Here is a 24,236-nt window from a genome sequence, read left to right as displayed (position 1 = left end):
GTAGCCTGGTAAACATTTACTGACATTTGATAGGTGCTTGCTGCTTCCATCATCATTGTGATCTGATGATAGAGGTAACAGGGACCTCTGCCAGACCACATGGAACAAGAACCCAGAAGGCAGTCGGTCCAATAACTGGGACCATTGTATAAAGTTTTCAGGCTTTCTAACTGAATTATTTGTTCCAGCCTGTGGCTTTGTACGTTCTCCTTGGCTGTGTCTGTTGGAGCTGCTTTGCTTCTCCCCATCTCCATATTGAGCAATGAGATTCTTCTGTACTACCCTGACAGCTACTATGTCAAATGGCTCAACAGTTCACTCATACAAGGTGCAGTTAATATGCAAGCAGGAGATTACAAAACACTGGTCACAGAGACTCGCTAGCCAGTTCTGTAGCTTAATGTAACATAAATCCAAGTTTACTTCTGAAAATTTACTGTTAAGCGATGACAGAACATGATGATTCTCTAAAGGTTCCGTGACAGTGGTTGATTTGTAAGATTTGAGGTTTTCACAGCGGTGAATATGAAGATTTCTGTCTTCTGGGTTGTTGCGCTGTGTAGTCTGGTCGATGACCTCTGAAACGTTGGTTAACATCGACCAGACTACACAACGCAACAACCCAGAAGACAGAAATCTTCATACTCTGATGACGGAGGCAGTATGACCTCTGAAACGTTGGTTAACATCGACCAGACTACACGGCGCAACAACCCAGAAGACAGAAATCTTCATACTCTGATGATGGAGGCAGTATGACCTCTGAAACGTTGGTTAACATCGACCAGACTGCACAGCGCAACAACCCAGAAGACAGAAATCTTCATACTCTGATGATGGAGGCAGTATGACCTCTGAAACGTTGGTTAACATCGACCAGACTGCACAGCGCAACAACCCAGAAGACAGAAATCTTCATACTCTGATGATGGAGGCAGTATGACCTCTGAAACGTTGGTTAACATCGACCAGACTGCACAGCGCAACAACCCAGAAGACAGAAATCTTCAGTGGTTGATTTATTGTACAAAACTATGTTGGAAATTGTACATTTTCTTAGTTTGCTTTGGATCGCCCTGTTGTAGTTTTAATGTGGTTGGCTGAGTGTCATTATATCGGTACAGGTACCCCAGCATTTAATTTTAGTGTAGACAGGTTTGTAGATTCTGTCTCAAATGCTGTAGCGCAAATGTAAGAAAGTCGACTGAGCAGAGTCCTCGAAAAACTGACAGCTAGTCAGGAAATTCTCTACCTTTTTCAGAAACCTCGTTCAACTTGACATTGGTATGTCAGTGTCGGTAAATACGCGTAAAAGTGACCTCACATTTGGTCTGCATTGGATTCTGAGTTGTCAGTATAGACAGGAGTATGATTGTAATAAGGGTGAGTGCATGTCCTGATGGTACTAAATGCAAAGGCAGATTGCGGTCTTTCTACTCAGCTTTGTTTACACTGCATTCAAAATAATGGCTGCTAAGATACATGTCTCTTGATTCTTACTATGGTCATGATTCCAGTAGTACAGATAAGGTTTGAAAGCGGCGGGATTGGTGCATCCACCGTAAAGATACGTACCACCTTTCTTGACTCTAGGTTGCCACTTATATGCGATCCAGCTAGCTGTGTGTTGCAGTAAAATCTCGCCAAACTGTAAACTCCGTAGTTAAAGTCCAGCCAGCAGCTTATTCCTGTGTGATAAATAAGTGATGTGTATTTACCTTGTCTGTCAATTATTTATTTTAATCCGTCTTATCACAATATTTAAAATTTCTTATAATTAAGATAATAAAATATCATTGATGTTCCATATCGATTGATCGATTTACATTTTGGAACATCCTTTACACAACATGTTTCAGTTTTTATAAAACCATCATCAGGTGTAAAATATTTACGAACTTAAAACTCAAATATGATTCCATTTGGTGATGTTTCATGCCATTTGTTTTTCAATTTTGGGCGAGGTGTTGTCTTTTCTTAAATTTGGTTATTAACCCACACCTATACGATGACAGTAGTACTTCTGGACATATCGGAACAATCACTCCTACATCTATGACCGATATGTACGTCTGATAAAATTTAAGAAAAGACAACACCTCGCCCAAAATTGAAAAACAAATGGCATGAAACATCACCAAATGGAATCATATTTGAGTTTTAAGTTCGTAAATATTTTACACCTGATGATGGTTTTATAAAAACTGAAACATGTTGTGTAAAAGATGTTCCAAAATGTAAATCGATCAATCGATATGGAACATCAATGATATTTTATTATCTTAATTATAAGAAGTTTTAAATATTGTGATAAGACGGATTAAAATAAATAATTGTTAGAATATTCACAATATGACACAATTACACTATCTTACCTTGTCTGTGTTGTTATACTTTGCAGTTGAAGTGTCTCCGAGCAATGCAGAGATATTATATGGACAAATTAGTTTATTGACTATAAATAAGTTTTCATGTCATGGTGCTTTGCCTTTTACCCGTTTATGTATTTCAGTGGAAACAGAGTTTAATTTTTATTTTTTTTTATTTTTTATAAGGTGTGGCGTGTTATTGCAAACTCTGTGCATTATGAAAAATAATAAATTACGTATGGAAATCGCTGTAATATTTTGTATTTCAATTAATGAGGACTGTTGCGTAATATAAGTCATTATGTCTTGTTTCTAGGCCTATGGAATCATGTGTTTCTGTTCTCCAACCTCTCTCTTTTCATCCTGCTGCCATTTGCATACCTGTTCACAGAATCTGAAGGTTTCACAGGCTATCGCAAGGTGAGATACGCACGTTAACAACATACACGGTACGTGTGTAACTTTTGCTTTTGGTTGCGCGCCGCTTACAATGTTGATTATTAACCAACATTTCAGCGTACATTGCAGTTGCCATCTTCAAGGTAAATGACAGTAGGGTAAATTTTGAATCACGTGTTCTTAAAAAAATATACGTACTCCTCTCCCATTGGGCGGCAGCTCGGTCATCCGCTTCGCCTGTCAGCAACATCAAATCTAACTCGCCGCGTTTGGCAAGCCAAGCGTAAGGCTTCCAGAACTCATCCCACTACACATTTACCTTAAAGATGGCAATCACAGTTGCCAAAACATTAGTTATTGATTAACATTCAGCGTGGTTCACACACCTGACAGCCAGAGTTCCACATTCAACTACAGCCACGAAAACCTAAGATAAAGATTACACGGTACGTCATTTTGGTCTTTTGGGCGACATGTTTTAATTAATTTCATTTCTTGTAACAATCACAGAAACAAAAACATGCATGTGCAGACGTGCGACAGCGCACACACGTCCCGTTTATCAGTTTTAATGATGTGAGGAGGAACAGGAGAATATTTTAATATTTTCTTTTGTGCATGTTACTTTATTTCTTAAATGAAGAGTCTGTTCTTTCTTCATATAACATAATTATTGTATACTTTTTTTCAACATATTGCAATAAGGCTATATGGGTGCTTGTGTGGAATCTTATACTTCATTTCACATTCTGTGTTCAAATTTACACATCCCTTTAATTACCAGGAGTTTTTAAAGGTTGGCATCAGGAAGAAATTGTAAATTGTATAACTAATTGCATGGAGTAAAGTACTTCTTGTGAATCTAATATTTGGTCCATAAAGTGAAGCTTTTGCGGTGACTGAAGTTGATGAAAGACTCTCAGGCTACAAGCTGTGTCATGTGGCTGAATGGTGTATAAACCATGTCTTCTGCCAACATTTCGAGAATAATCTCGGTTCTCATCGTCAGGTCTGCCGAGTACCAGTCCGTTCCTTTGTTGTGGCAGTAGTGGAACGTAGCATGAATACATGGCACCACATCGACTTCCGTAGGACTTCTGTGTTGGACAACGCGTCAGCATTTATGGACCTGCTCATAAAAGAAGCCATTCAGATCCGCTCGAATGACGACTTCAAAGGAGATGATGGTTTCACTCTGAGCTGGACCTGGTATCCTGTGACAAAACTGCTGTCTACACAGAAGGCTGAGCCAGCTAGTGCGACCACATGACCTCAACCTCCAGTTCCCATTGGCCAGTGAGAAACAAAGGAACAGACTGGTTACCCAGCAGCCCTGAGGATGAGAACAGAGATTGTTCTTGAAATGTTGGCAGAAGATACGGTTTGTTCACCGTTCAGCCACCTGACGCGGCTTGTAACCCGAGAGCCTTTCATCTATATTTGGTCAAGAAATTTCTTACTCTTTATACAACCTGAAGGTTTGTTACCGTAATCAGCAGAGCCTGCCACTGGTCCATACCCGAGCCAATTGAATCTGGTTCGTGCCTGGTCTCCCAAGTGTTCGGTTACTTTGTAGTTTTCATTAAAATTTGGAATGCATCACTCATAATTTCTCTCTCATTTGTGCACATTTTATTCCTCCTTAATCTTATCTCTCTTGATTCAGCCACCTTAATGATATTTTGTGAAGAGTACATACAGAATCGAATCTACTCCTCATGCAGTCTTCGCAGCTTCCAAGTATTCTCCCTAGCCCTCTTCTCAGTCACCCCATATTAATGTTTTTTCCTTAATGTTTGAGTCAAATTTGCACACCCATGCAAAACCAGAGGTAACATTTTAGTTCTGTGTATTTATTCTTTGCACTTTTAGGCAGTAGATGGGAACTCTGAACCGAATTTTAGCAAGCCTTTCCTGATTTCTGAAAAATGGTTTCCCAACACCTAATTTGCAGCATGTGAGGAGAGAGGAACTCTGTTTGGTATTTTTATTCACGCTTGGTCTCTGTTTTGTGGTTTTTCTGCCTTTGCGTGTTGTGGGAATTTAACCAGTTCTATGTATGGAATTTATTGGATATGAATGAAGTGTCACTAAGGAAAATCTTGTTAAAAGGGTTGTTTTGCGTTGGTTTCGCTACAGTCAAAAATAATATGAAAAATCTAAAAACATAAGTTTCTTTTACAGTTTTGTGATTGCTGTTAAACACGAAATTATTTTGTGAAACTGTGGAGAAGTTAAAGAAATCTTTTTGTGTCTTATATGCGTCATGTTTGTGTTTGATTAAATATATTTGTTTTGTACAGTCTATACACAAATGTTTGAAGTTTATTGGTGTTGTAAAAATTATATAATATTAAAACGTTTTATTGTGTAAAATATTATATTAGTGCTCTTAATCGTAAATACGATTTTACATTATATATTTTCTTTTACATTATATTTACGATTAAGAGCGCTAATATAATATTTTACACAATAAAACGTTTTAATATTATATAATTTTTACAACACCAATAAACTTCAAACGTTTGTGTATAGACTGTACAAAATAAATATATTTAAAGAAATCTGTTTTGTGGCTTGAGAGCATGTCACATTTTGAGACTAATGTAAGGACTAATGGTTTCCTACATTACTTTCCAGGGTTTGATGGCAAGAGTTTATGAAACGTTCATAGTTTTGTGCCTGCTGGCAGTTGTGATGCTGGGAATGACATACGTTATGTCTGCACTTATTGATAAGGAACAATCTAACATACATACATTGCTCAGTAAGTAATCCGACACCTTCTAGATGAAAACATTTTACTTTGCTTTTAATATCATTCTGCATTTACTAAAATGTATGTCTTTAATGTTTCAGACCTTTGGACATACTATTTACCATTCTTGTACTCATGCATCTCATTTCTTGGTGTGCTTATGCTGTTATGTAAGTAATATAAAGTGTGTAGATACTTAGACTTAAGAAGCATAAAGTAACATTGAAATGTGGTGCAGTAAAACTTTTGTGTACAGGCGTTATACCTTATAATGAAACCATTACTTATAATAGACAAGGAAAGGGCATTAGGCCATATCATACCAAATTATTTCCCATCCAACATGGTCTCCAGAACCTTCTTTGTCACCTCTCAGAAGTCTACGACCTCCTTTCAACGACATGCTCCTCCCCCATTGGTCAGCAGCTGACTCCGCCAATCAGCACCATGAAACTTATCTTGCCACTCACCGCCTGCCCTATATAAAACCTCCAGAACGCACCCTATCTCATATCCACCTTGAAACTGGCAACTGGAATGTTTGCTGAAACGTCGGTTAACACCAAACTCTCAACACGGCTGTCGCCTGTAAACTGAAGTTATACAAAAAATTCATAGCTGTTTCTTAAGTACTTTGTGCCTTCGAAGAAAAATATTGCACCAGAATGAAGGAAATGATTCAAAATTATCTAGAACTTCCTTCATACATTAAAGAAACTAAAACATTACAAGTTTTTTTTATTAGTGTGGTACCACTTGCTTGAACTGAAGGTAACCTCACATGCCTCAAGACACATACTTCAACGAAGTGCACACATCTTGTTAAAATTCACGTTCATCGCTGACATTGAATAATCTCGAATACTAAGCTGATGAGATGTAGCCTCTTTAAAGGTAAAAGGAACAGAAATAAAAGTTTGTTGTAAATTCTGGGTTTTACTTCAGAAAGTGTACGGAGTGGACGCTCTAGCCCCCATATGACATACTGGCTCCTCCTGCCCTCATTTATATTAAGGTGGTTCTCAAAATCTACAGTTTGAAATTTCTTCATTGTTCTTTATTTAGTCTACAAATACCTGTAACACTTTGTGTCAAAGTTCGCGTTCATTGGAAAGTGTTTAAAGAATTCTCATTGCCACTTTTGCATGTAAGTCTGTGGGAAGTCATGAAATCCATCAATAAAATATCCTGAAATGCACTGAAACTTTGTGAGTTATGAGGTTCCCATGTTGATGAAAATTATGTTGGTCTTCTGAGTTGTAACACAGTGTAAGACTTGAGGTTCTCACAGCGGTGAGTATGAAGATTTCTGTCTTCTGGGTTGTTGCGTCGTGTAGTCTGGTCGATGTTAACCAGCGTTTCAGAGGTCATAACATCGACCAGACTACACAGCGCAACAACCCAGAAGACGGAAATCTTCATACTCATCGCCCTGATGATGGAGGCAGTATGACCTCCGAAATGTTGGTAAACATCGACCAGACTGCACAGCGCAACAACGCAGAAGACAGAAATCTTCATACTCTGATGACGGAGGCAGTATGACCTCTGAAACGTTGGTAAACATTGACCAGACTACACAGCGCAACAACGCAGAAGACAGAAATCTTCATACTCTGATGACGGAGGCAGTATGACCTCTGAAACGTTGGTAAACATCGACCAGACTACACGGCGCAACAACCCAGAAGACGGAAATCTTCATCGCCCTGATGACGGAGGGAGTATGACCTCTGAAACGTTGGTAAACATCGACCAGACTACACAGCGCAACAACCCAGAAGACAGAAATCTTCATACTCACCGCTGTGAGAACCTCAAGTCTTACACTGTGTTACAACTCAGAAGACCATTATCAACATACTGAAGTTGTATATGGACAAAAATGAGAGTAAGTTCAAATGGTAGATATGTGAACATTTATTACATGTTAGTCAATAAAAATATTGTAAATGCAGTATAGTCATATGTAGTTTCTGTTTAAATTTCTCCAAATTGAAGTGATTTTCTTGCGTCGTGTGTGTGGTCTCATCAGTTGATATGTTCCTATTACCCCTCTGTTGATTTCTGTCTTCAACAGTTGTGATCCTCATTTTGAACTCCTGCTGTGCTGTTTCTAGAGCGGTCATGTCAAGCCATTTCATTGTCTTTTCTATTAACTTGTAACTCAGTGTTGAACTGCCTAACGTGTTTCGATCGTTAGTGACTACCGACAGGAAACTTTGAACCCAATCGGCAGGTGCTGAAAGTAACTTTTTGTATTTGTTCATGGGTGTTTATTTCTAATCTTTCAGCTGCGTAAGTCACATTTAATGTGCTATCCGTACTGGTGGCATTGTTTAACACTCGTCTGTTACAATTGATGTTTATGCCAAATAATTAAATCAACATTTGTTTTTAACCGTTTAACAACATTACTTAGTTTTAGTTCAGAGTTTTTGAACGGCACGTATGGATCTCGCATGACATTCTTCGTTTCCTCTTCCCTGGAGCTTTTGGGATGATTTTTTATCTTGTCTTGGCCCTCAGTCACTTTTCATTTTTCAACGAAAATAATCCATTTAATAACCACCTGAATTTTGGGAGGCATTTGTTCATGTGTGTGTACACAACAGATATTAACAAAGACAAGTTTACGCAGACTAAATAAGTGATTAGTAATTTATGTTGCTCTTTTCCATAGATTCTATTGTTTAATTCAAACTGTTTTGTAACCAAAGAAGCAACCAGTGTCATCAAATGACACAACGTTAAAAAGTAAAACGTTGGACCTGTGTATGTTTTTTATAAACTGCACAAGTGCACCATAGAATTTTCTAGAATGTTCATTGGCAGTCTATAACCCTTCTTAATATTCTGTCATACAAATCTTTGGTGGAATCACAGTAATCAGAAGAAAATAAATATTCAGTGCCTTTTGAAAAATTCTATACACTGTGTAATGGCAACAGTAGTTCATACAAATTCTGTTGGCTTGGGTAGCCTCAGCTTTATTCAGTTAAATTTAAATTTAAATTTAACAAAAAATTGATAGTGGAACCACGGTTCCGGAGAATTTGACGTAAATTCGTCTATACGGAAAGGAAGTTTATATATTGTTTCCTAGGTAACAACAATGCTGAGTAAACAGATGAGGTTTCCTAAGTAACATAACAATTAAGTTACACTTTTTCGTTTTCCTTTTTCGTAACACATTTTTGCCGAATAACACTGACCTTAAAATATAGACATATTTACGTCAAAAAATAATCCATCTGTGATATGTAACAGATTTAGATGGTAGCAAGTTAATACACTTAAAGCAAAAAGTAGGATCAGTTGAAAGATATTTGGATGTTATGTAAATTTGAAATCATAATCATGTCTTAATCTACTGCTTCAGATCTCTGTTGTATCGTACCAATCATTATTTTGTGTTTTGCAGTGTGCACACCTTTGGGTTTTGTGCGTTTGTTTGGTGTGGTTGGCCAGTTTCTAGTAAAGCCTCAGTTCCTTCGCGATGTGGACGAAGAGTTTTTTGTTGCTCAACTGGAGGAAGACTGTCTTAGCCGGCGACTTAATCTGGCTACGGCTACTGGCAAATCCTATGTATCACCTGCTCCCATGTGTTTAGTACCTGTTAGTCCTGGCTGTGAAGATGATATTATGGAGAACAATCCTGATATCCTCATGACGCTTCAGAATGGAGCGCTGCAGTCTGGTCTTGGGGAGAGACTCAACAAGGTCCAGTTCAGGAGGAAAGTTTTAGGTCAGTGATGAGTGATTTTGTTTTTAAATTAGGGTCCATTTAAAAACCTCAAACCCTGTGTGGATTGCAAGTTATTTTTTCCCTAAAAATAATAATTATGCTTGTCAGCAGCAGAAATTATCGGTATTAACTTATATTGTATAAGAATGCCAGTAGGCCTGCTAATGAGTTGGCAGTGAGAACTTAACGGGGATTTAACTGTTGGGGGTATTGAAGTAATAATGTGGAAATCCCTTTATTTATGAAATTATAGACTGAAAGTGTTAGAACATTACAGTAACAAGTTGTCAAAAGAAAATACATTGTCCAGTTTTATGGTGCCTTATTTTAATAGTGCAATTTCCCCCCCCCCAAAAAAAAAAGGTTATTGATTCTTGAACTAAGTTATATATAAATAAAATTTATGCTAATGGTGCTTATATTTTAATATCTGTTCTTTATCCAACATTGTGAGAAATGCTTCACCTAGAAGTTTACTTTTGTGTGGGACGTTACTAATAAAAAGGTCTGTAGACAAGCAAGCTTCATGTTTTGAGTTGCGTAGATACATGAACAGTAATTAGTGTGTAGCGCTTTGTACTTGGGTAATTCCTCGTAATGCAATGATCTCTCTGTTTATGTATTTTTCGATTAAAAAAAATACATCTTTTGCTTTTATGTCATTTCAGTTGTAACTGTAACGTTATGTGGTCAGTAAGGGGCAACATTGCAGATGATTGTGTGCTTTTGATGAATAATGACGAATTTAATGTCACTTTTAATTTAGTATTGGATAAAATTGTAAACATACTGCATGAATGAATGTATAAATTGTAGGATTTGAGGTTTTCACAGCAGTCTGTCTGAAGATTGCTGTCTTCTGGGTTGTTGCGCCACGTAAACTTCTACCAGACTACACGGCACAACAACCGAGAAGACGGAAATCTTCAATGTCTCAGTTGTTTATCATTTGAGAGCTCCATCTCGTTACAGTAAATTATCCGTTCATTTAGACAGTGGTTTGCAGGATCACGTCTGCCACATAAAAAGACATATGACTTTGCAATGATCCACTCATTTATTTTCCAGACAAACAAAGACACACATCCTCACTTCAGAGGAATCTCATGTACCCTGTGGCCATGTTGTTGCTCTGTGCATTGACAGCAGTCACGGTGCTTATGGTGCTGCAGAATACGCTAGAGTTGCTGATAGGAATAAAAGCACTTCCTCTGAGCACTAGAGTAAGTCAGCTGACACTAAGATGCTTTACATATTTACTGTTTTAATTTTCCATGTCATCTCCCCAACATGAAAAATTTAAGCGGAGTGTCTCGTATAGAAAAACAGGTTGAATTAATCATTAATGTTATTTGTATACCGTTTGGTATATCTGTTGTCTACAGAATTGTAACCAACATTCTTATGGCGAGGTTGACTCCGTATGCCAATGAAATTATTGGAGATAATTAATGTGGATTCCAGAGTAATTGATCTACAACTGATCAAATTTTCTACATTTGCGAGATACTAGAGAAAAAGTGGAAGTACAATGGAACAGTACGTCATCTATTTATAGACTTCAAGAAAGCCTAAGTTAAATGAGATGCTCTTTACAATGTTTTGCTTGAATTTGGTGTACCTAAGAAGCTAGTCTGCCTAATTAAAATGTGTTTAAGCAAAACCTCTAGCAAAATTTGTGTAGATAAATATTTGTCCGATACATTTCCTATTCAGAATGGCGTGAAACGGAGATGCTCTATCGCCACTGCTCTTCAGCTTTTCCTTAGAATATGCTATTAGGAAGGTCCAAGAAAGTCAGGGTGGTTTGGAATTTAATGGGACACATCAGCTCTTGGTCTGTGCTAATGATATTAATCTCTTGGGTAATTATATAAATACCCATTAAATAAATTGCTTTTAAATTAAATAAATACTTGGGGACTAGTTTGGATGTTGGTCTAGAAATAAATGCAGAAAGGACGAAGTACGTGATCATGTCTCAGCATCAGAATTCAGAACAGAACCAGAATATGAGGGTAGCAAATGAATGTTCGAAAATGTGACAAAATTCAAGTACTTGGGGATAAAATTTACAAGTCGGAATGACATTTTCGATGAAATAAAGAGCAGATTAAATTGAGGAAATGCTTGTCATTCAGTTCAAAATCTTTTGTACTCCCATCTCCTATCAAAAAACTATAAATTAAAATATACAAAAACGTAATTTTTACAGTTGTGTTGTATGGGTGCGAAACTTGGTCTCTCACTTTAAAGGAGGAACAGAGTGCTGAGGATGATATTTGGACCTAAAAGGGAGGGACACGGATCAAGGAGAAAATTGCATAACGAGCTTAACGACCTGTGCCCCTCACCTGATATTGTTACGGTGATTAAATCGAGGAGGATGAGGTGGGCGGGACACGCAGCATGCGCGGGGAGGGCAGGGATGTTTACGGGGCATCAGTTGGTACGCCTGAAGGAAGCAGACGACTGGGAAGACCTAGATGTGGGTGGGAGGATAACATTAAGATGGACCTTAGGGAGATTGGCATCAATGGAGAGAACTGGATACAGCTAGCTCAGGAAATGTGAAATGGTGTTGAACCTTTGGGTTCCATAAGGAAAGTGGGCTATTCCTTGAACAAGTCGAGTAACAGTCGACTTTTCAAAGAATATCCTGCACCATAGGGTGATTGACTTTGGTATATCTGGTTTAATATCATTGACAGATTTTGAACTGTTTAGTTTAAAGTAACCCCGTGTGTCCCATTTCTGCCATGGATTATCAAGTCCTCCCATCTGCTTTTATAAAAAACCTGAATTTATTGTGATACAAACATTTAAGTGGTTACATATAGTTGTTGTCATAGAAATGGTATAATTTAGAACTGATTTGTGTGTTTCAGCAATTTTCGTTAGGTATTAGTTCTTTGTCAAAACTGGGTCCAATTGGTGCAGCTTTGGAGATACTACTGATATTCTACCTTATTGCGACATCGTCTGTCGGACTTTACACTTTACCGTTCCTATCACAAATGAGGCCAAGGACCAAAATGACCTCGTTGACTCACATCATAGCGAATTGTGGCCTTGCATTGATATTGAGCTCAGCATTGCCTCTCCTTTCACGTATTCTAGGTGAGAATTTGTTACATTGATTTGTTTGGTAAAGGGAAGAAGCATCGTGGTGAAATAATAAATTATTATTTAAAACCGAAGTGCCACAAATTAGCATGAGCACCCAGTGGTGTATACAGGATGTAAATATTAAATATAAAAATTATTGACCACTTGAAGGCTTCTGTCACTTTAGCTTCTTAATTGTAGTTCCAGGTTAGACTTGGTGGGATAACAAGTTATGAATATGACATTAATGTTTTTGCCTCATGGGCTAGGGTTTTCGCTACAAGTTTAAAAGTTGCTTTAGTGTGGCTAAAAGTGTATTATCATTACCTGATTATAATAAAAGTCGCCCTCAGTTGACTAGTGGTTAACGTGCCTGCCACTGGACCCAAGGTTCACAGGTTCAAACCCAGCCAAGGTCGATGGATTTTTAAGGGTGATAAAAATCTGTAGCACAACTTCCTTCGGAGGGGAAGTAAAGCCGGTGGTCCCATGTCGTAGATTTACGGCATGTAAAAGAACCTTACGAGCATGAACGAGATGTTTCGTGAGCAAAATTCAGTGGCCATTTCTCACCAAGTCTCTCCTGATTCACTACTAGATGGCTCTAGCAGACAAAGTCAGGATTGAGTAGAAAATGTGCAGAGGCCGTGGACTGGTCACTCACTACTCATAGAAGACAAAGAAACCTCCCATATGGGAGGAGGCCAAGGCTCCGCTTCGGGCTGTTGCGTGACGGAATCGGTCAGTCAGATTATAACAAAATTTGAATGTGGTGACAAATTTTAATAAAACTCCTGTATATCAGTTCCCATGAATATCTGTTTGGTTCTTTTCAAGTTCTTGTACATGTGTAGCAGACAAACCTCGTAAAGCATACAGGTACATTTTTTTTACAACTTAATTGCAAATATTTCAGAAGATGGACTGTTCATTTCTTCAGTATTTGTCTTGAAATATGACCTACTGCAGCAATCACAGTCAGAATTTGAATTATTAATTTTTTGAAATGGATTTCTTTGTATTTACATACTTCAATATTTTGAATTATCTCAATCTGAAAATTTTTCTGTAACATTGCTCATGAACTGAGAGACACACAGCCACAGTCTTATAAAAACCACATTACAGCCTAAAAATATAGACTACAAGCCTCTTCAAGAAGATTAAGAATAGGACTAGAATTTCATAGAAATAACAAAAAATATACCTTACATTTTATCCTACTCATGTGTATTTATTTTTTATTTTCATGCCATTCAGTTCATGAGCACTGTTTTTAAAAAGTTGTATGCATTTCTTCTGTACACACTCTATATTCTCCTGAGTTTAGTCACGACAGATGGAATTTTGCAACTTCGAATTATTAGTCTGATGTATCTCGTTCTTTCCGATAAATTTAGCTTCTTGCAGGATGGGACAAGAGCTCAGTAGTTCACTGACAATACTGTGTGTAGCAGACTTCTTTTGTACTCAAGTTGAGTCCAGCATTACGTCTTCTGTATTAGAAATAGAAAATATATAGACTCAGATTTCGGACACTTCTCATGATGTACGACACATTCAACGTTGGGTGGAAGTTAAAACTCCTGGTCCACCACACAACTCATAATATCTGAGCAGAGCCCAAAATAACGCTGGGTGAAGGTGTTTATATTCAGAAGATTTTCTTGTATTATAAAGTTTACTGAAAAAAATAAATCATATTACTTTATTTATGTTCAGAGTAAAGCAAAGTAAAGCCGTCCTGCTACACCCCATGTATGTTGCTCCGGGGGAGTGGACCTTGGCACTAGGTGGGGGTGAGTGGTCAGTGTCACGCCCCTGCCGCGCTCTTCCCCCGGGAAAGGACACCAGTACCCATTGGTTAGGAGGCAGGGTGCAGAGGCTAGAGGAAAAATCCTCAGCGATTACATAACTGAATTGAAATATCTTTTTAGCTCCAGATGTATAAATAAATTTGTAAGGAAGTAGTTAATAATATTTTCAGATAGTTTAATTTTAAATATTGCAACATAGGTGACAGTAGTTGCCACATAGTACTTCTCTAGTATTTCTAAAAGAACTGTGTGTTAAGTCCTCTCTAAACACGTGCGTGCCTTTCGTAAAATCCTCTTGCTACCGACTTTTCACGATTATCCAATCGATGCCTATTTTTCCATGTATCTGTATCAGTAAGACCACTGATTTCATGAGGTTTCTTGTAACATTTTAGTTGACATATTCATGCGTACTGCTGTTCTGTAACCATCATACAGCTGCTTCTTATGTTTACAGTCGAGGCCGCGATTGTTTTAGCATTCATTTGCCGTCTTCAGGGGCTCATCAATATGTAAGTTGTGCCAGTGATGTTAATTTGTTGTGTGAGACATAAATATCGTAAAGAAAAGTACAGAAACTAGTGAGGAAGTTTTTTTCTAGAAGTTGATACAAGGAACGTTGAAAATATGTTAATGTCTCGTCACAGCTCTACAGCAAAATCTTTGATTGAGGAAACCAATGAATCGTTTGGAACTGTGACAAAGTTGAGAAGAATTAAAATGTTTCCTATTATTACTATTGTGTCTGGGTTTCTTATTTCTGTGTAATCTTTTTCTCTTTTTTGAACTATTCTGTGTTATTTGTATAGTCCCTGCTTACTGCAAATATAGTGTAGTTTGTATAGCATTTATTTGACTTCATGTCGTTATCTGAATGGTGATGCGCTGTGAAAGATCTCTGTACAGTCCCATGTTGGGTGGTTCCTACGTAATGTTGTGTTACTGGTTAATCTGGTTGTCTCTCTGGTTTTCTTTAATGGTGTGTTGCATTTGCATGATGTCATGCGTTTATTTTGAATTCAGAGAGATAGTTGTGTTCTTCATTATCTTGTTTGTATATGAACTTGTTGTCTAAAGGTGGCGACTGACTTGTAACATTTGCCTGTAATGTAACATTCGCGGCGAGCATGTTACATTACACCACAACTGGTGTGGCGTATCGAATGCTCGTTTTTAACGCTCGGCTCGACTGTGCTCATGTGTGCTCCATTCATTTCGTTCAATATGTCGGACGTGGAGGTTGTGTTATCTTTGTTCCATTTAATACGCTACTGTTATCTAAAGAACTCGTGAATGCTCGTTACGACGCCGCTCGACTGACTGACTTGTAACGTAACACTCAAAGGGATTCGTGAAAAAACTGACAACACGATGGAGCGCCCGCGAGCGTGAGCGGCTCGCATCGAGCGGCTCCGTTCGCTGTCTTCACTTGTGTAATGCTCGATTTGTAACACGTTACATTACAGGCAAATGTTACAAGTCAGTCGCCACCTTAACGTACAGAGTGAGCACAAAATAACTGGGCGCTTTCGAAATGATAGAGAATTAGTATTTCTATGTACACTGACCTTGAACCGTCGTTGCATTATTTAAACTTGTATCAGTCGTCGTACATTCATGGTATTTGCAGATATTTAACTAAATTATTTTATGTGTGGTTATTTAGCTATTATAAATAATGAGTATATAATGCATTTGGTTTGACCTGTGTGCGTTCCATGCTTGATTCTTTCATGAAAACATTACCCAAAAGTCATATTTTGTTATTTCATGTGTGGAATATACCTACAAAAATTAATTATTAATATGTTTTGGTTAGAAATATTTAAATTTTCTGTACAAAATGTTCCTTATATAGTTTTAATGATTATTTTCCCCAAGTTATCTAAGTTCACTTACAGTTGTTTGTAAAAATGAATCGTGGCAAGCGACACTGCAGCTAGCATCGGAACGTATGACATGTGCTGCTGAAGAATAGAAATCCTGTTTACGTACAGTCTGGTGTAAATGTGTATAAATGCATGTAGCTGATGTAAGTACAGCAGTCCATCATTTATTAACATATAGAGTCTTGTGTGTGTATATATTTATTTAATTATTCATGACCTGGGTTAACTTTATTTTTAATAATGGGTGAGACAAAAAATTTTGTCTGAAATTGACTCAGATATATATATATATATATGTCCCCCCCCCCCCAAGTCATCTCGCGCGTTTCTTTGCATTTGCAATTGGTTCTTCTATGGGATTGTTTGATAAATTTATCACTTGGTTTTCATTTTATATTTTTAAAATTTTTGAGTGAGTTTGTTCGGAAATTGTAATATTATTATAATATTTTACGTGATTGGGCTGTTATATTATTTGCAGTGGGTATTATCTGTTAATTTGATCTACCTTATTTTAACTTCTTTATGTTTATTTCTTGTGTTGAACCTAACCTTTTAATTTGGCTTGAATTTGAGTATTTTGTGTTTTTCATGTAATGATCTATTATTTCTTGTGAGTTTTTTCTTTTTAAAGTTTAGCTATTTCATATCCTTTAATTTGTAAATAATTAGGACTGATTTTTCTTAATATTTTGTTTTTCCCCCGATTACATTTACTGGTTTAAACAGCTTTGTGTTGTCCTTTGTCATATGGAAATGGAATTGAAACTCCTGTGCTATGGGGATGCTGGCTGGACTCTTGTAATTGGTGATTACACAGTGAGTTCTTTGTTTAAAAAAACAAAATGGATTTATTTCACACTTTTACAACTGTTTGTGTTAAATTAATGTCTGTCACTTCACTTAAGACAGTGCTGATTTGTGGATATAAATGTTTTGATGTATAAAGTGAAGCTTTCGTGGCGACTGAAGTTGATGAAAGACTCTCGGGTTACAAGCCGCATCAGATGGCTGAATGGTGAATAAACCAAATCTTCTGCCAACGTTTTGAGAGCAATCTCTGTTCTCATCCTCAGGGCTGCTGCATAACAAATCTGGTCCTTTGTAGCATGCTCACCGATATAAATGTTCCTTATATGTTGTAATACTGTTCTTCCAGTCTTGTGGTGCTGGTCTGTAGCCGCTCATTCCCGTCACTCATACGACAAATGCACGTAAAGTACGTCACAATTCATGTGCTAGGTCTGCATGGGCATTACACTCCAGCTTTTCACAATATGCGGCGAGCTGCTCCGTCCTTTACAGTCGACCGGAAGCCACTAGAATGTTTGATGTGCATAAGCTGCTTGCGAATCTAATTTGGACGTTGCTATAAGTTTCCATCGCTATGGGTTACGCAACGCAAGGCTGCTGTATCGGGCGAGGGACTTGCAGTACTGTGGGGTTTAACGCTTCCTGCAGCTCACAACCAGCCGAACTGCATGTGAGATATGACGTGCTGTTAGTAAAGATTAAAAAACTTCCAGAGAAACAGAAAACGTAATGTTTCAGGAGCACATTTAAAAGGAAAGCTTGTTGGCCACCACACAAACCTCTTTTGCTATGCGTTAAGGTAATGGTTGTTGCACACATAGAAGATTTTAAGATCTGTACTAACAGTTTCTTCTGTGTTCTGTTTCTGACGTTATTTTGAAAATATTCCTGGTATGTAAAATGTTTCCTCTGAAAGACAGTGGGCCTAAAATGAGAGTCAAATTTTGTATTATGGTGTAATACCTTTCTTTTAAATTGTTAGACATAGCCAGTTAGGAAAAAGAAAAAGGTTTAACTTATTAAAAGTGGGGTATATATCGTGACATTTTGTGGAAGTTGCTGTCACAAATGAACTAACTGGATCCACACAGCAGAGTCCTTCGGAAACTAATAGTACGTCAACTTGTTAGGATGAATCTCTCACTTCATGAAACTTGAAGGTTCAGTACTGTGTTCAGAAGAGCCTGTTACTGGTTCCTATCCTGAACCAGATGAATCCAATCCACAATTGTCAACCCCATTTTCCTAAGCGTCATTCTCGTTTTAATCTCTCGTTTACCCGTGGGTTTTCGTGAGGTATCTTTCCTTCAGGCTCTTCATTCAGTATGTTCTGTGAATTTTTTATCAACCCCCCCATGCTACATATCCCACCCATCTCAATCAGCTTGATTTGATAATCCTGCTTGTAGTAGATGAAAGTTGTGAATAATGGAAGTCTTTATTTATTATACAGTTTTCTCCACTCTCCTGTCTCTTCATTCCTCTTAGGTCCAGATATCCTCTTCAGCACCCTGTTTCCAAAACCCTCAGTCTGAGTTCTACCCTTAAAATGAGGGACCGCATTTCACACCCATACAGAACAACAGATAAAGTTTAGTTTAATTATATTTTGTACTTTAAAATACTTTTTATCTTTACATTTTTAGATATCAGGTGAGAAGACAATTATTCTGAGATGTATTATAGTAAGACTTTGGGAAATTTTTATCTCGTTTTAATTTTTGATTAGTTATTTGGTATCTGACAGATTTTCAAAGGATTTATTAGGTACCTTTATATAATGCTGTTATTCTGGTGACAACATATGTACATATACATATCTTTGAATTTGCTTCTAGACCGACTTCCTTACTTGCATATACTAGTTTCTGTATTTTTCATTATGATATATGTGATTTCACCTAATAAATTAAAATCATTATAAACCAGAACCTGATGTGCCCCGTACAATTCTAAACCCTGGTTGTCTTGCTTTTCTGGTGTTATATTCTGAAGTAAAGTCGAAAAGTAGTGGTGTGCTGCACCAGAAATGTTACACTTGATTGCGTTGGTTGCAGACAGTTATTTGTGTTTGAACTAAGAAACTTCATGGAGCAGGGTCTTCCCTGAGAAGGTGCAGTTGCTCAAGAAATTCACCACCCTTCATGGGATCCTTATTTTTGTGACTATGTTTGGTAGAGGACACCACTGGACCATATATGTGGAAACATAAATCTATTCCAGAACCTCACATCCAGTTTCTTCGACATGTTTTCTACCCAGTGCATGATTGATTGCAGGAGTCGATGTATGTATTTGGTATTTGTATGACATTTAATGGAACAGATAGTTGTGCTATTTTAAATGTTGTTAAAGGAACCTTTAACCAAGATGGGCATGAATCTCAAGTATTCTCATTATTTTCAAATACCTGAAATGCAATAAAAGAACCCAGAATTTCCTTGGATTTGCCTGCCCCCTTCTCTGTAATACTTGGCCTGTGTCGAAGGTTGAGCGTGTTGGTTTGGGGTTCAGTGACTGAGGTCAACAGTGTGTGTGTGTGATAGCAAGCCATGAGGAACGAGTTTGGACGGCACAACATTATGCGTGCGACTTACAAATCCAAATAACACTACCATTGGTTAAGCACTCGGAAGTACGTTATTGTTGACGGAGCTTCCAAGGATTGCCAGTTACTCAGAAACATTAGAGAATAAAATGAGAGAAATATTAATACAAGTGTGGAGTCAGAGCAAAACAATCAAGATTGTTATTTATAAATTCTCAGATCTGGAATTAATAATGTTATTATATGTAATAACATTGAGATACTAATGAATCCATATATAAAAGAAGGAACATTGCATATTAGTTGATGTCTGTGACAGCTGGTGTCAGAAATAGAATGACACATTGATTCAACATTACAGATAATTGTGGCGCAATTAAAATAAATGATAAATGCGGCCAAGAAGGACTTGAAAATAAAATAATGACGGTGAACACCAGCCAGGAAGAACTGTAAAACAACAAACGTGTCATCAGGTCTGACCAGACCAGATTTGGAGAAGAAATAAATATACTCAGTGGACAGCTGAAACGTATAATAACAGTTGTTGAACTGCAAGTCCAGAGTCATTGCGAGGAATTCAGTAGTCGGGTGTTGAAAAATGGAGTAGCATGGTACATAGAATGACATCAACATGACCTGGAAGCCATGCATTGGGAGTTCAAGATGCAGCTGACAGCAGTAGACGTCCAAACAAAATGTGGAGGTTGTGAGAACATGGACTGACACAGACAGGATGAAACCACTGTAGTTTGATGATTCCATGCCCTGGGAAGTTTTACATGGCCAGTTCGAGGCTGTGACTAATTATGGATATGAGTGGACATCCCATGAAAAGGCTACATCTGTTCCCCATATTGCAGGAACAAGCTGCCAACATATGCATGATGTCTCGGCTGGAGCAACATTCAGCGATGCCGTCAGGGCTCTCGAGGGCCTTTATGGAAATTGTCAGTTGGCCATAGCCTACTTCTCTCAACTCAAGGTCAGGATCCACTGGGATAGTGAGTTACTGCAAGGGTTTGTGGCAGTTATCAGGTTCCCAGCAGTCTTCATTCAGTTGGAGGCCGCCCATCAATTTGTTGACGGAGTGTACCTCCTCACGGACAGCAGCAGGTTTCTAAGGAGATCCTCATTGAGGCCCTTAAGCTAAAGACAAAAAAGTTGTAGCCAGAACATCAGAAAAAGATGGAAGAAAATGTCAAGGTTCGTGTGGGAACATGGTCTCGAACAGTCAAGGGCTGTAGGGTCGAATGACTGACATGCAGAGAGTACAGCAATGCCAGTCACCTCCTAAATATCTGTTGGTAGAGACGTGCATTGAGGTCATCAAAACTTAAGTTTGGAGAAATGATTGTGTGATGGGATGAAGCACCAGTGGACGCCAACGCAGTCGTCCCCTTGCTTCATCTGCTTGATCAGAAGCATTGACCGGAGGCTTGTATTGCAACTTTGCAGACAGAGCTTGATGAGCGAGCAAATCAGAAATTCTGACAAGCAACTTTAAACAGATTTAGCAGCAGAACAATCGGGGACATGGAAACTGGAGACGGGGAAAATGCTATTGGAAAGGCCGAATATGGAGCCAAATTCAAAGTTGGTAGAATTGGAGACTGACTGCAGGACCACGACCACTGTTTCCACATTGTAGATCATAAGGAACAATCTGGAAGAACAGCGAGGGGCAGACAGCATGAAGGTATAAATCATTGCTGCAGTTTGCAGATGGTTGGTACTGCACTGTCCTGAAGAAGCGACTGGATAATAACAGCATGAGACTGAACAGTGCCCTGAATGGAAGTGCGTCACTCACCACAGTCCTGTTAGATGGTGTGCTGGAATTCAAGCAACAGAAGGACCGAGACAACCAAAGTTGTTCTTCCATGGACTCTCAGAGCTTCATAGCGAAAATCTTGTATCAGGGAGAGCAGGACTTCTGGCTACATTCAAGGTGTGCCAACAGTGTGACCCTTCACAGCAAACTTGGGTCCAAGAACCAGGAGCAGGGGTTGGATGTCACTTCGCCTTTTGAAAGGATCGTCGTAAATAATGCGGGACTGCTCCTGAGAGCGGTCGACCGTGGCTCATATCCTACTGACCAAATTTTTCTGCCTTAAGGTCCTTTATCTTCCATCATTTCTAGACTTGCAGAAGCACGGAAGTTACAAGATTTAAAACGCGTACTCCTTGGGGAATTCGGAAGTTCCAGAGGCGTTCATCATGCTACACACTGCTTAACATTATATCAGTTAATAAAAGCAACCTAACATTTGCTATTATTACTTTTTGCTAGTAATCACATATGCAGACTAATTCGCACATTGCCATGATGTTGACTAACCAAGCTAACGACATTGCAGCTTGAGTAATCAGTAATAGATGGCAACTTTTGTGGTGATGGCATCAGCTTTTGTATGGCTGTGATATATAACTACTGACTGATTACAGTGTGATTGGTTTACATGTAATGGTGTTGTGGTGGAGGATCGTCCTCCCGCCTCAAGATGTTCGGAATCTGTCGTATTGGTATTGCTGTTTGTACGGAATTAAGAAGTGTGTGTTTGGACTAGCCATTAATGCTACGATATTACTTCTCGGTCCAATATACACAACATTGGCATCACTACGACATACAATCATATTAGTGACATGTGACACAACAACGGATGAAGATACAATATGAAGGATGAGAAAATGATAAGAAAAATGAAAACTAAAAATCAGTAAAATTCAGTAATTCTGTTAAAAAGTTTATAACATAACACCTGATGATGGCACTATTGATAGCCGAAACATGTCGTAAATGTTCCACATGTAAATCGAGTACTCGATAAGGAACGTAAAATGATATTTTAATCTTTTAATTATCTTATATTGTGATTGACGGCCAATTTTAATATATTTTTAATACTGTCTGTAGTTATTGTAAGGCAGAACATGGAGTTTGTGGGACCACCAGTTGTGATCCTTCCAGACTGATCAGCATGTAATATGTTGTTTGCTTACTACAGAGTGTGAAGAACAATTAAGATTCAAACTAATTCATGTATAACGTGACCCAGCATCTGAGCGCTTCTAAATCACTTTGCTAACCAGTCAGGACAGCCGTAACCACTGAAACTACTGCGATTTTCATGAGGAGTCAGCACCTGGAGCAGCGGCCGTGTGACTCACGTGTATCAAGCAGTAGCAGACCTCTAACAGTCAATTTTAATATTATCCTTGCATGTAAACTGTTATTCTTTCCTTTCCAGTTCACGACACAGTGCAAACAGAAACGTTCCTAAACATCCCTTGACATGCAGTGATATTCTGGGACGTGTTCGTTGGAATCACATTCCTGCAACGCATCTGGGATAAACTTTAGTTTCATTACATTTTAATTAGACTCTGTATGCAATAATTGCAGTTTACCTGAGAACTATAGTCAAAATGCATTTTCACGACTTTTATGTCATATAATTTGTGATGAATCCTTGTTGTTGCTCATTTATCAGTTGTTTGAAGTTTTACGTGAAGCCTGCGTTGATTTATAGTAGATCCTGTAAAGTGTCTGACATTTTACTTTGTTCTAATTAACAGGTATCACGAACTTTGACCTGCTGGGTGACTTTGGACGTATCGAGTGGCTGGGAAACTTCAAGATAGTTCTTTTGTACAACCTCGTGTTTGCTGCTACAGCCACTCTTTGTCTCGTCAACAAGTTTACTGCCACAGTCAGGAGAGAACTTTACGCTCGGTGAGCTGCACCTCTGTGCTTCCACATTTTAATTTTGTTAACGAGGGGCACGTGTAAGTGATACATCTGTGTGTTCTTAGCCTAGTCCAGTCATATTTCATATTGGGACACATCGCTCTGCATTAAACTAACTTTATTTCAATACAGACTGAAAAGTTTCCTGTTGACGTTATTCCACAAACCTCAAAGACATCGCTCGACATCTTGGATGTCATCCAGCCCAAATCCCACATCAGGAAAGGAAGACTGACAACGGAACTTGTGAGTATATTTCTTTGTGCGCGTAGCTACCGTATCTACAACGGTCCATCAGTGTTTATTTTATGATTATGTAAAACAGAATAATTTACAATCATACATAAATAACTTACTAGAAGACTTTAGAGGCATGAACCCAAGAATGAGAAATCTCTGTTTCAACACTTAAATCGTCTCATTGTCTTTATTTCTTTCTTCTCTTGGTCCTCGTGAACCGTGTCTGGAATGTGTGGTGGTGCCACCACTCACTTTATCGTATCGCCACTGCCTCGCGTGTTTGTGCGCCGTGGACGTCTTAGGGCTAGTACAAAGATATATTTTGTGGTACCAGATTCAGTTCTTAGGTTTTATTATTTGAATTGTTTTAATGGACTACAGACCATTTACATTTTAGTTGCTCCCACGAATTACGTTAGCAAAAACTGGCAATTTGTGTAGAGAACAAGTTATTTGTCTGATGGAGCGTAGAAGCCGTTTGCATTAGGACAGCAGCAGAGTCAGGTTGGCAGCGTACATAATTCAGTCAGCGCAGTGACAAAACATGGCTGAAACTTTAGCCAAATATGTGAGCAAATTAAATATTACAAGTAAATTATTTACCCTTTTTTTAAAGAAAAAAACCGTCGGGTCGGAGTCAACCCCTAGTGACATGAGCAGGATCCTTCGATCCTTTTCACTTCTCGGACTGGGACCTGTTCATATACGTTCTTGGCAGATGATCCAGAAGTGGTTTGCCATTGCCTTCTTCTGTGTGTGAATGGAGTAATTGTTGGGATGCCACGGAGGA

General features: G+C 38.3%; 1 protein-coding gene across 12 annotated transcripts in view; it reads left to right on the top strand.

Annotated features, from left to right (window-relative positions):
- Positions 1–24,236, top strand: part of lili (LMBR1-like protein lilipod) — a 35,808-nt gene that overhangs the window by 9,810 nt on the left and 1,762 nt on the right. For 6 of the 12 annotated variants that reach the window (XM_022057815.2, XM_022057816.2, XM_022057817.2 and 3 more), the window contains 9 exons: positions 189–328; positions 2,686–2,789; positions 5,412–5,538; positions 5,631–5,699; positions 8,954–9,277; positions 10,346–10,500; positions 12,166–12,397; positions 23,035–23,191; positions 23,339–23,452. In XM_022057815.2, the coding sequence (XP_021913507.1) occupies positions 189–328; positions 2,686–2,789; positions 5,412–5,538; positions 5,631–5,699; positions 8,954–9,277; positions 10,346–10,500; positions 12,166–12,397; positions 23,035–23,191; positions 23,339–23,441 (1,411 nt within the window). In that variant the 3' untranslated portion in view covers positions 23,442–23,452. Of the gene's footprint in view, positions 1–188; positions 329–2,685; positions 2,790–5,411; positions 5,539–5,630; positions 5,700–8,953; positions 9,278–10,345; positions 10,501–12,165; positions 12,398–14,659; positions 14,715–23,034; positions 23,192–23,338; positions 23,453–24,236 lie in introns of those variants that run through there. The other 6 variants (XM_087353020.1, XM_087353019.1, XM_087353023.1 and 3 more) reach the window with 2 other exon arrangements.

Source organism: Zootermopsis nevadensis, unplaced genomic scaffold (genome assembly GCF_977971745.1).
Source record: "Zootermopsis nevadensis isolate Lab colony 2312 unplaced genomic scaffold, Znev_1.0 Znev_ptg000021l, whole genome shotgun sequence".
Classification (NCBI taxonomy): domain Eukaryota; kingdom Metazoa; phylum Arthropoda; class Insecta; order Blattodea; family Termopsidae; genus Zootermopsis; species Zootermopsis nevadensis.
The sequence above is the reverse complement of the archived record's forward strand: the minus strand, read 5'-3'. Positions and strand labels throughout refer to the sequence as shown.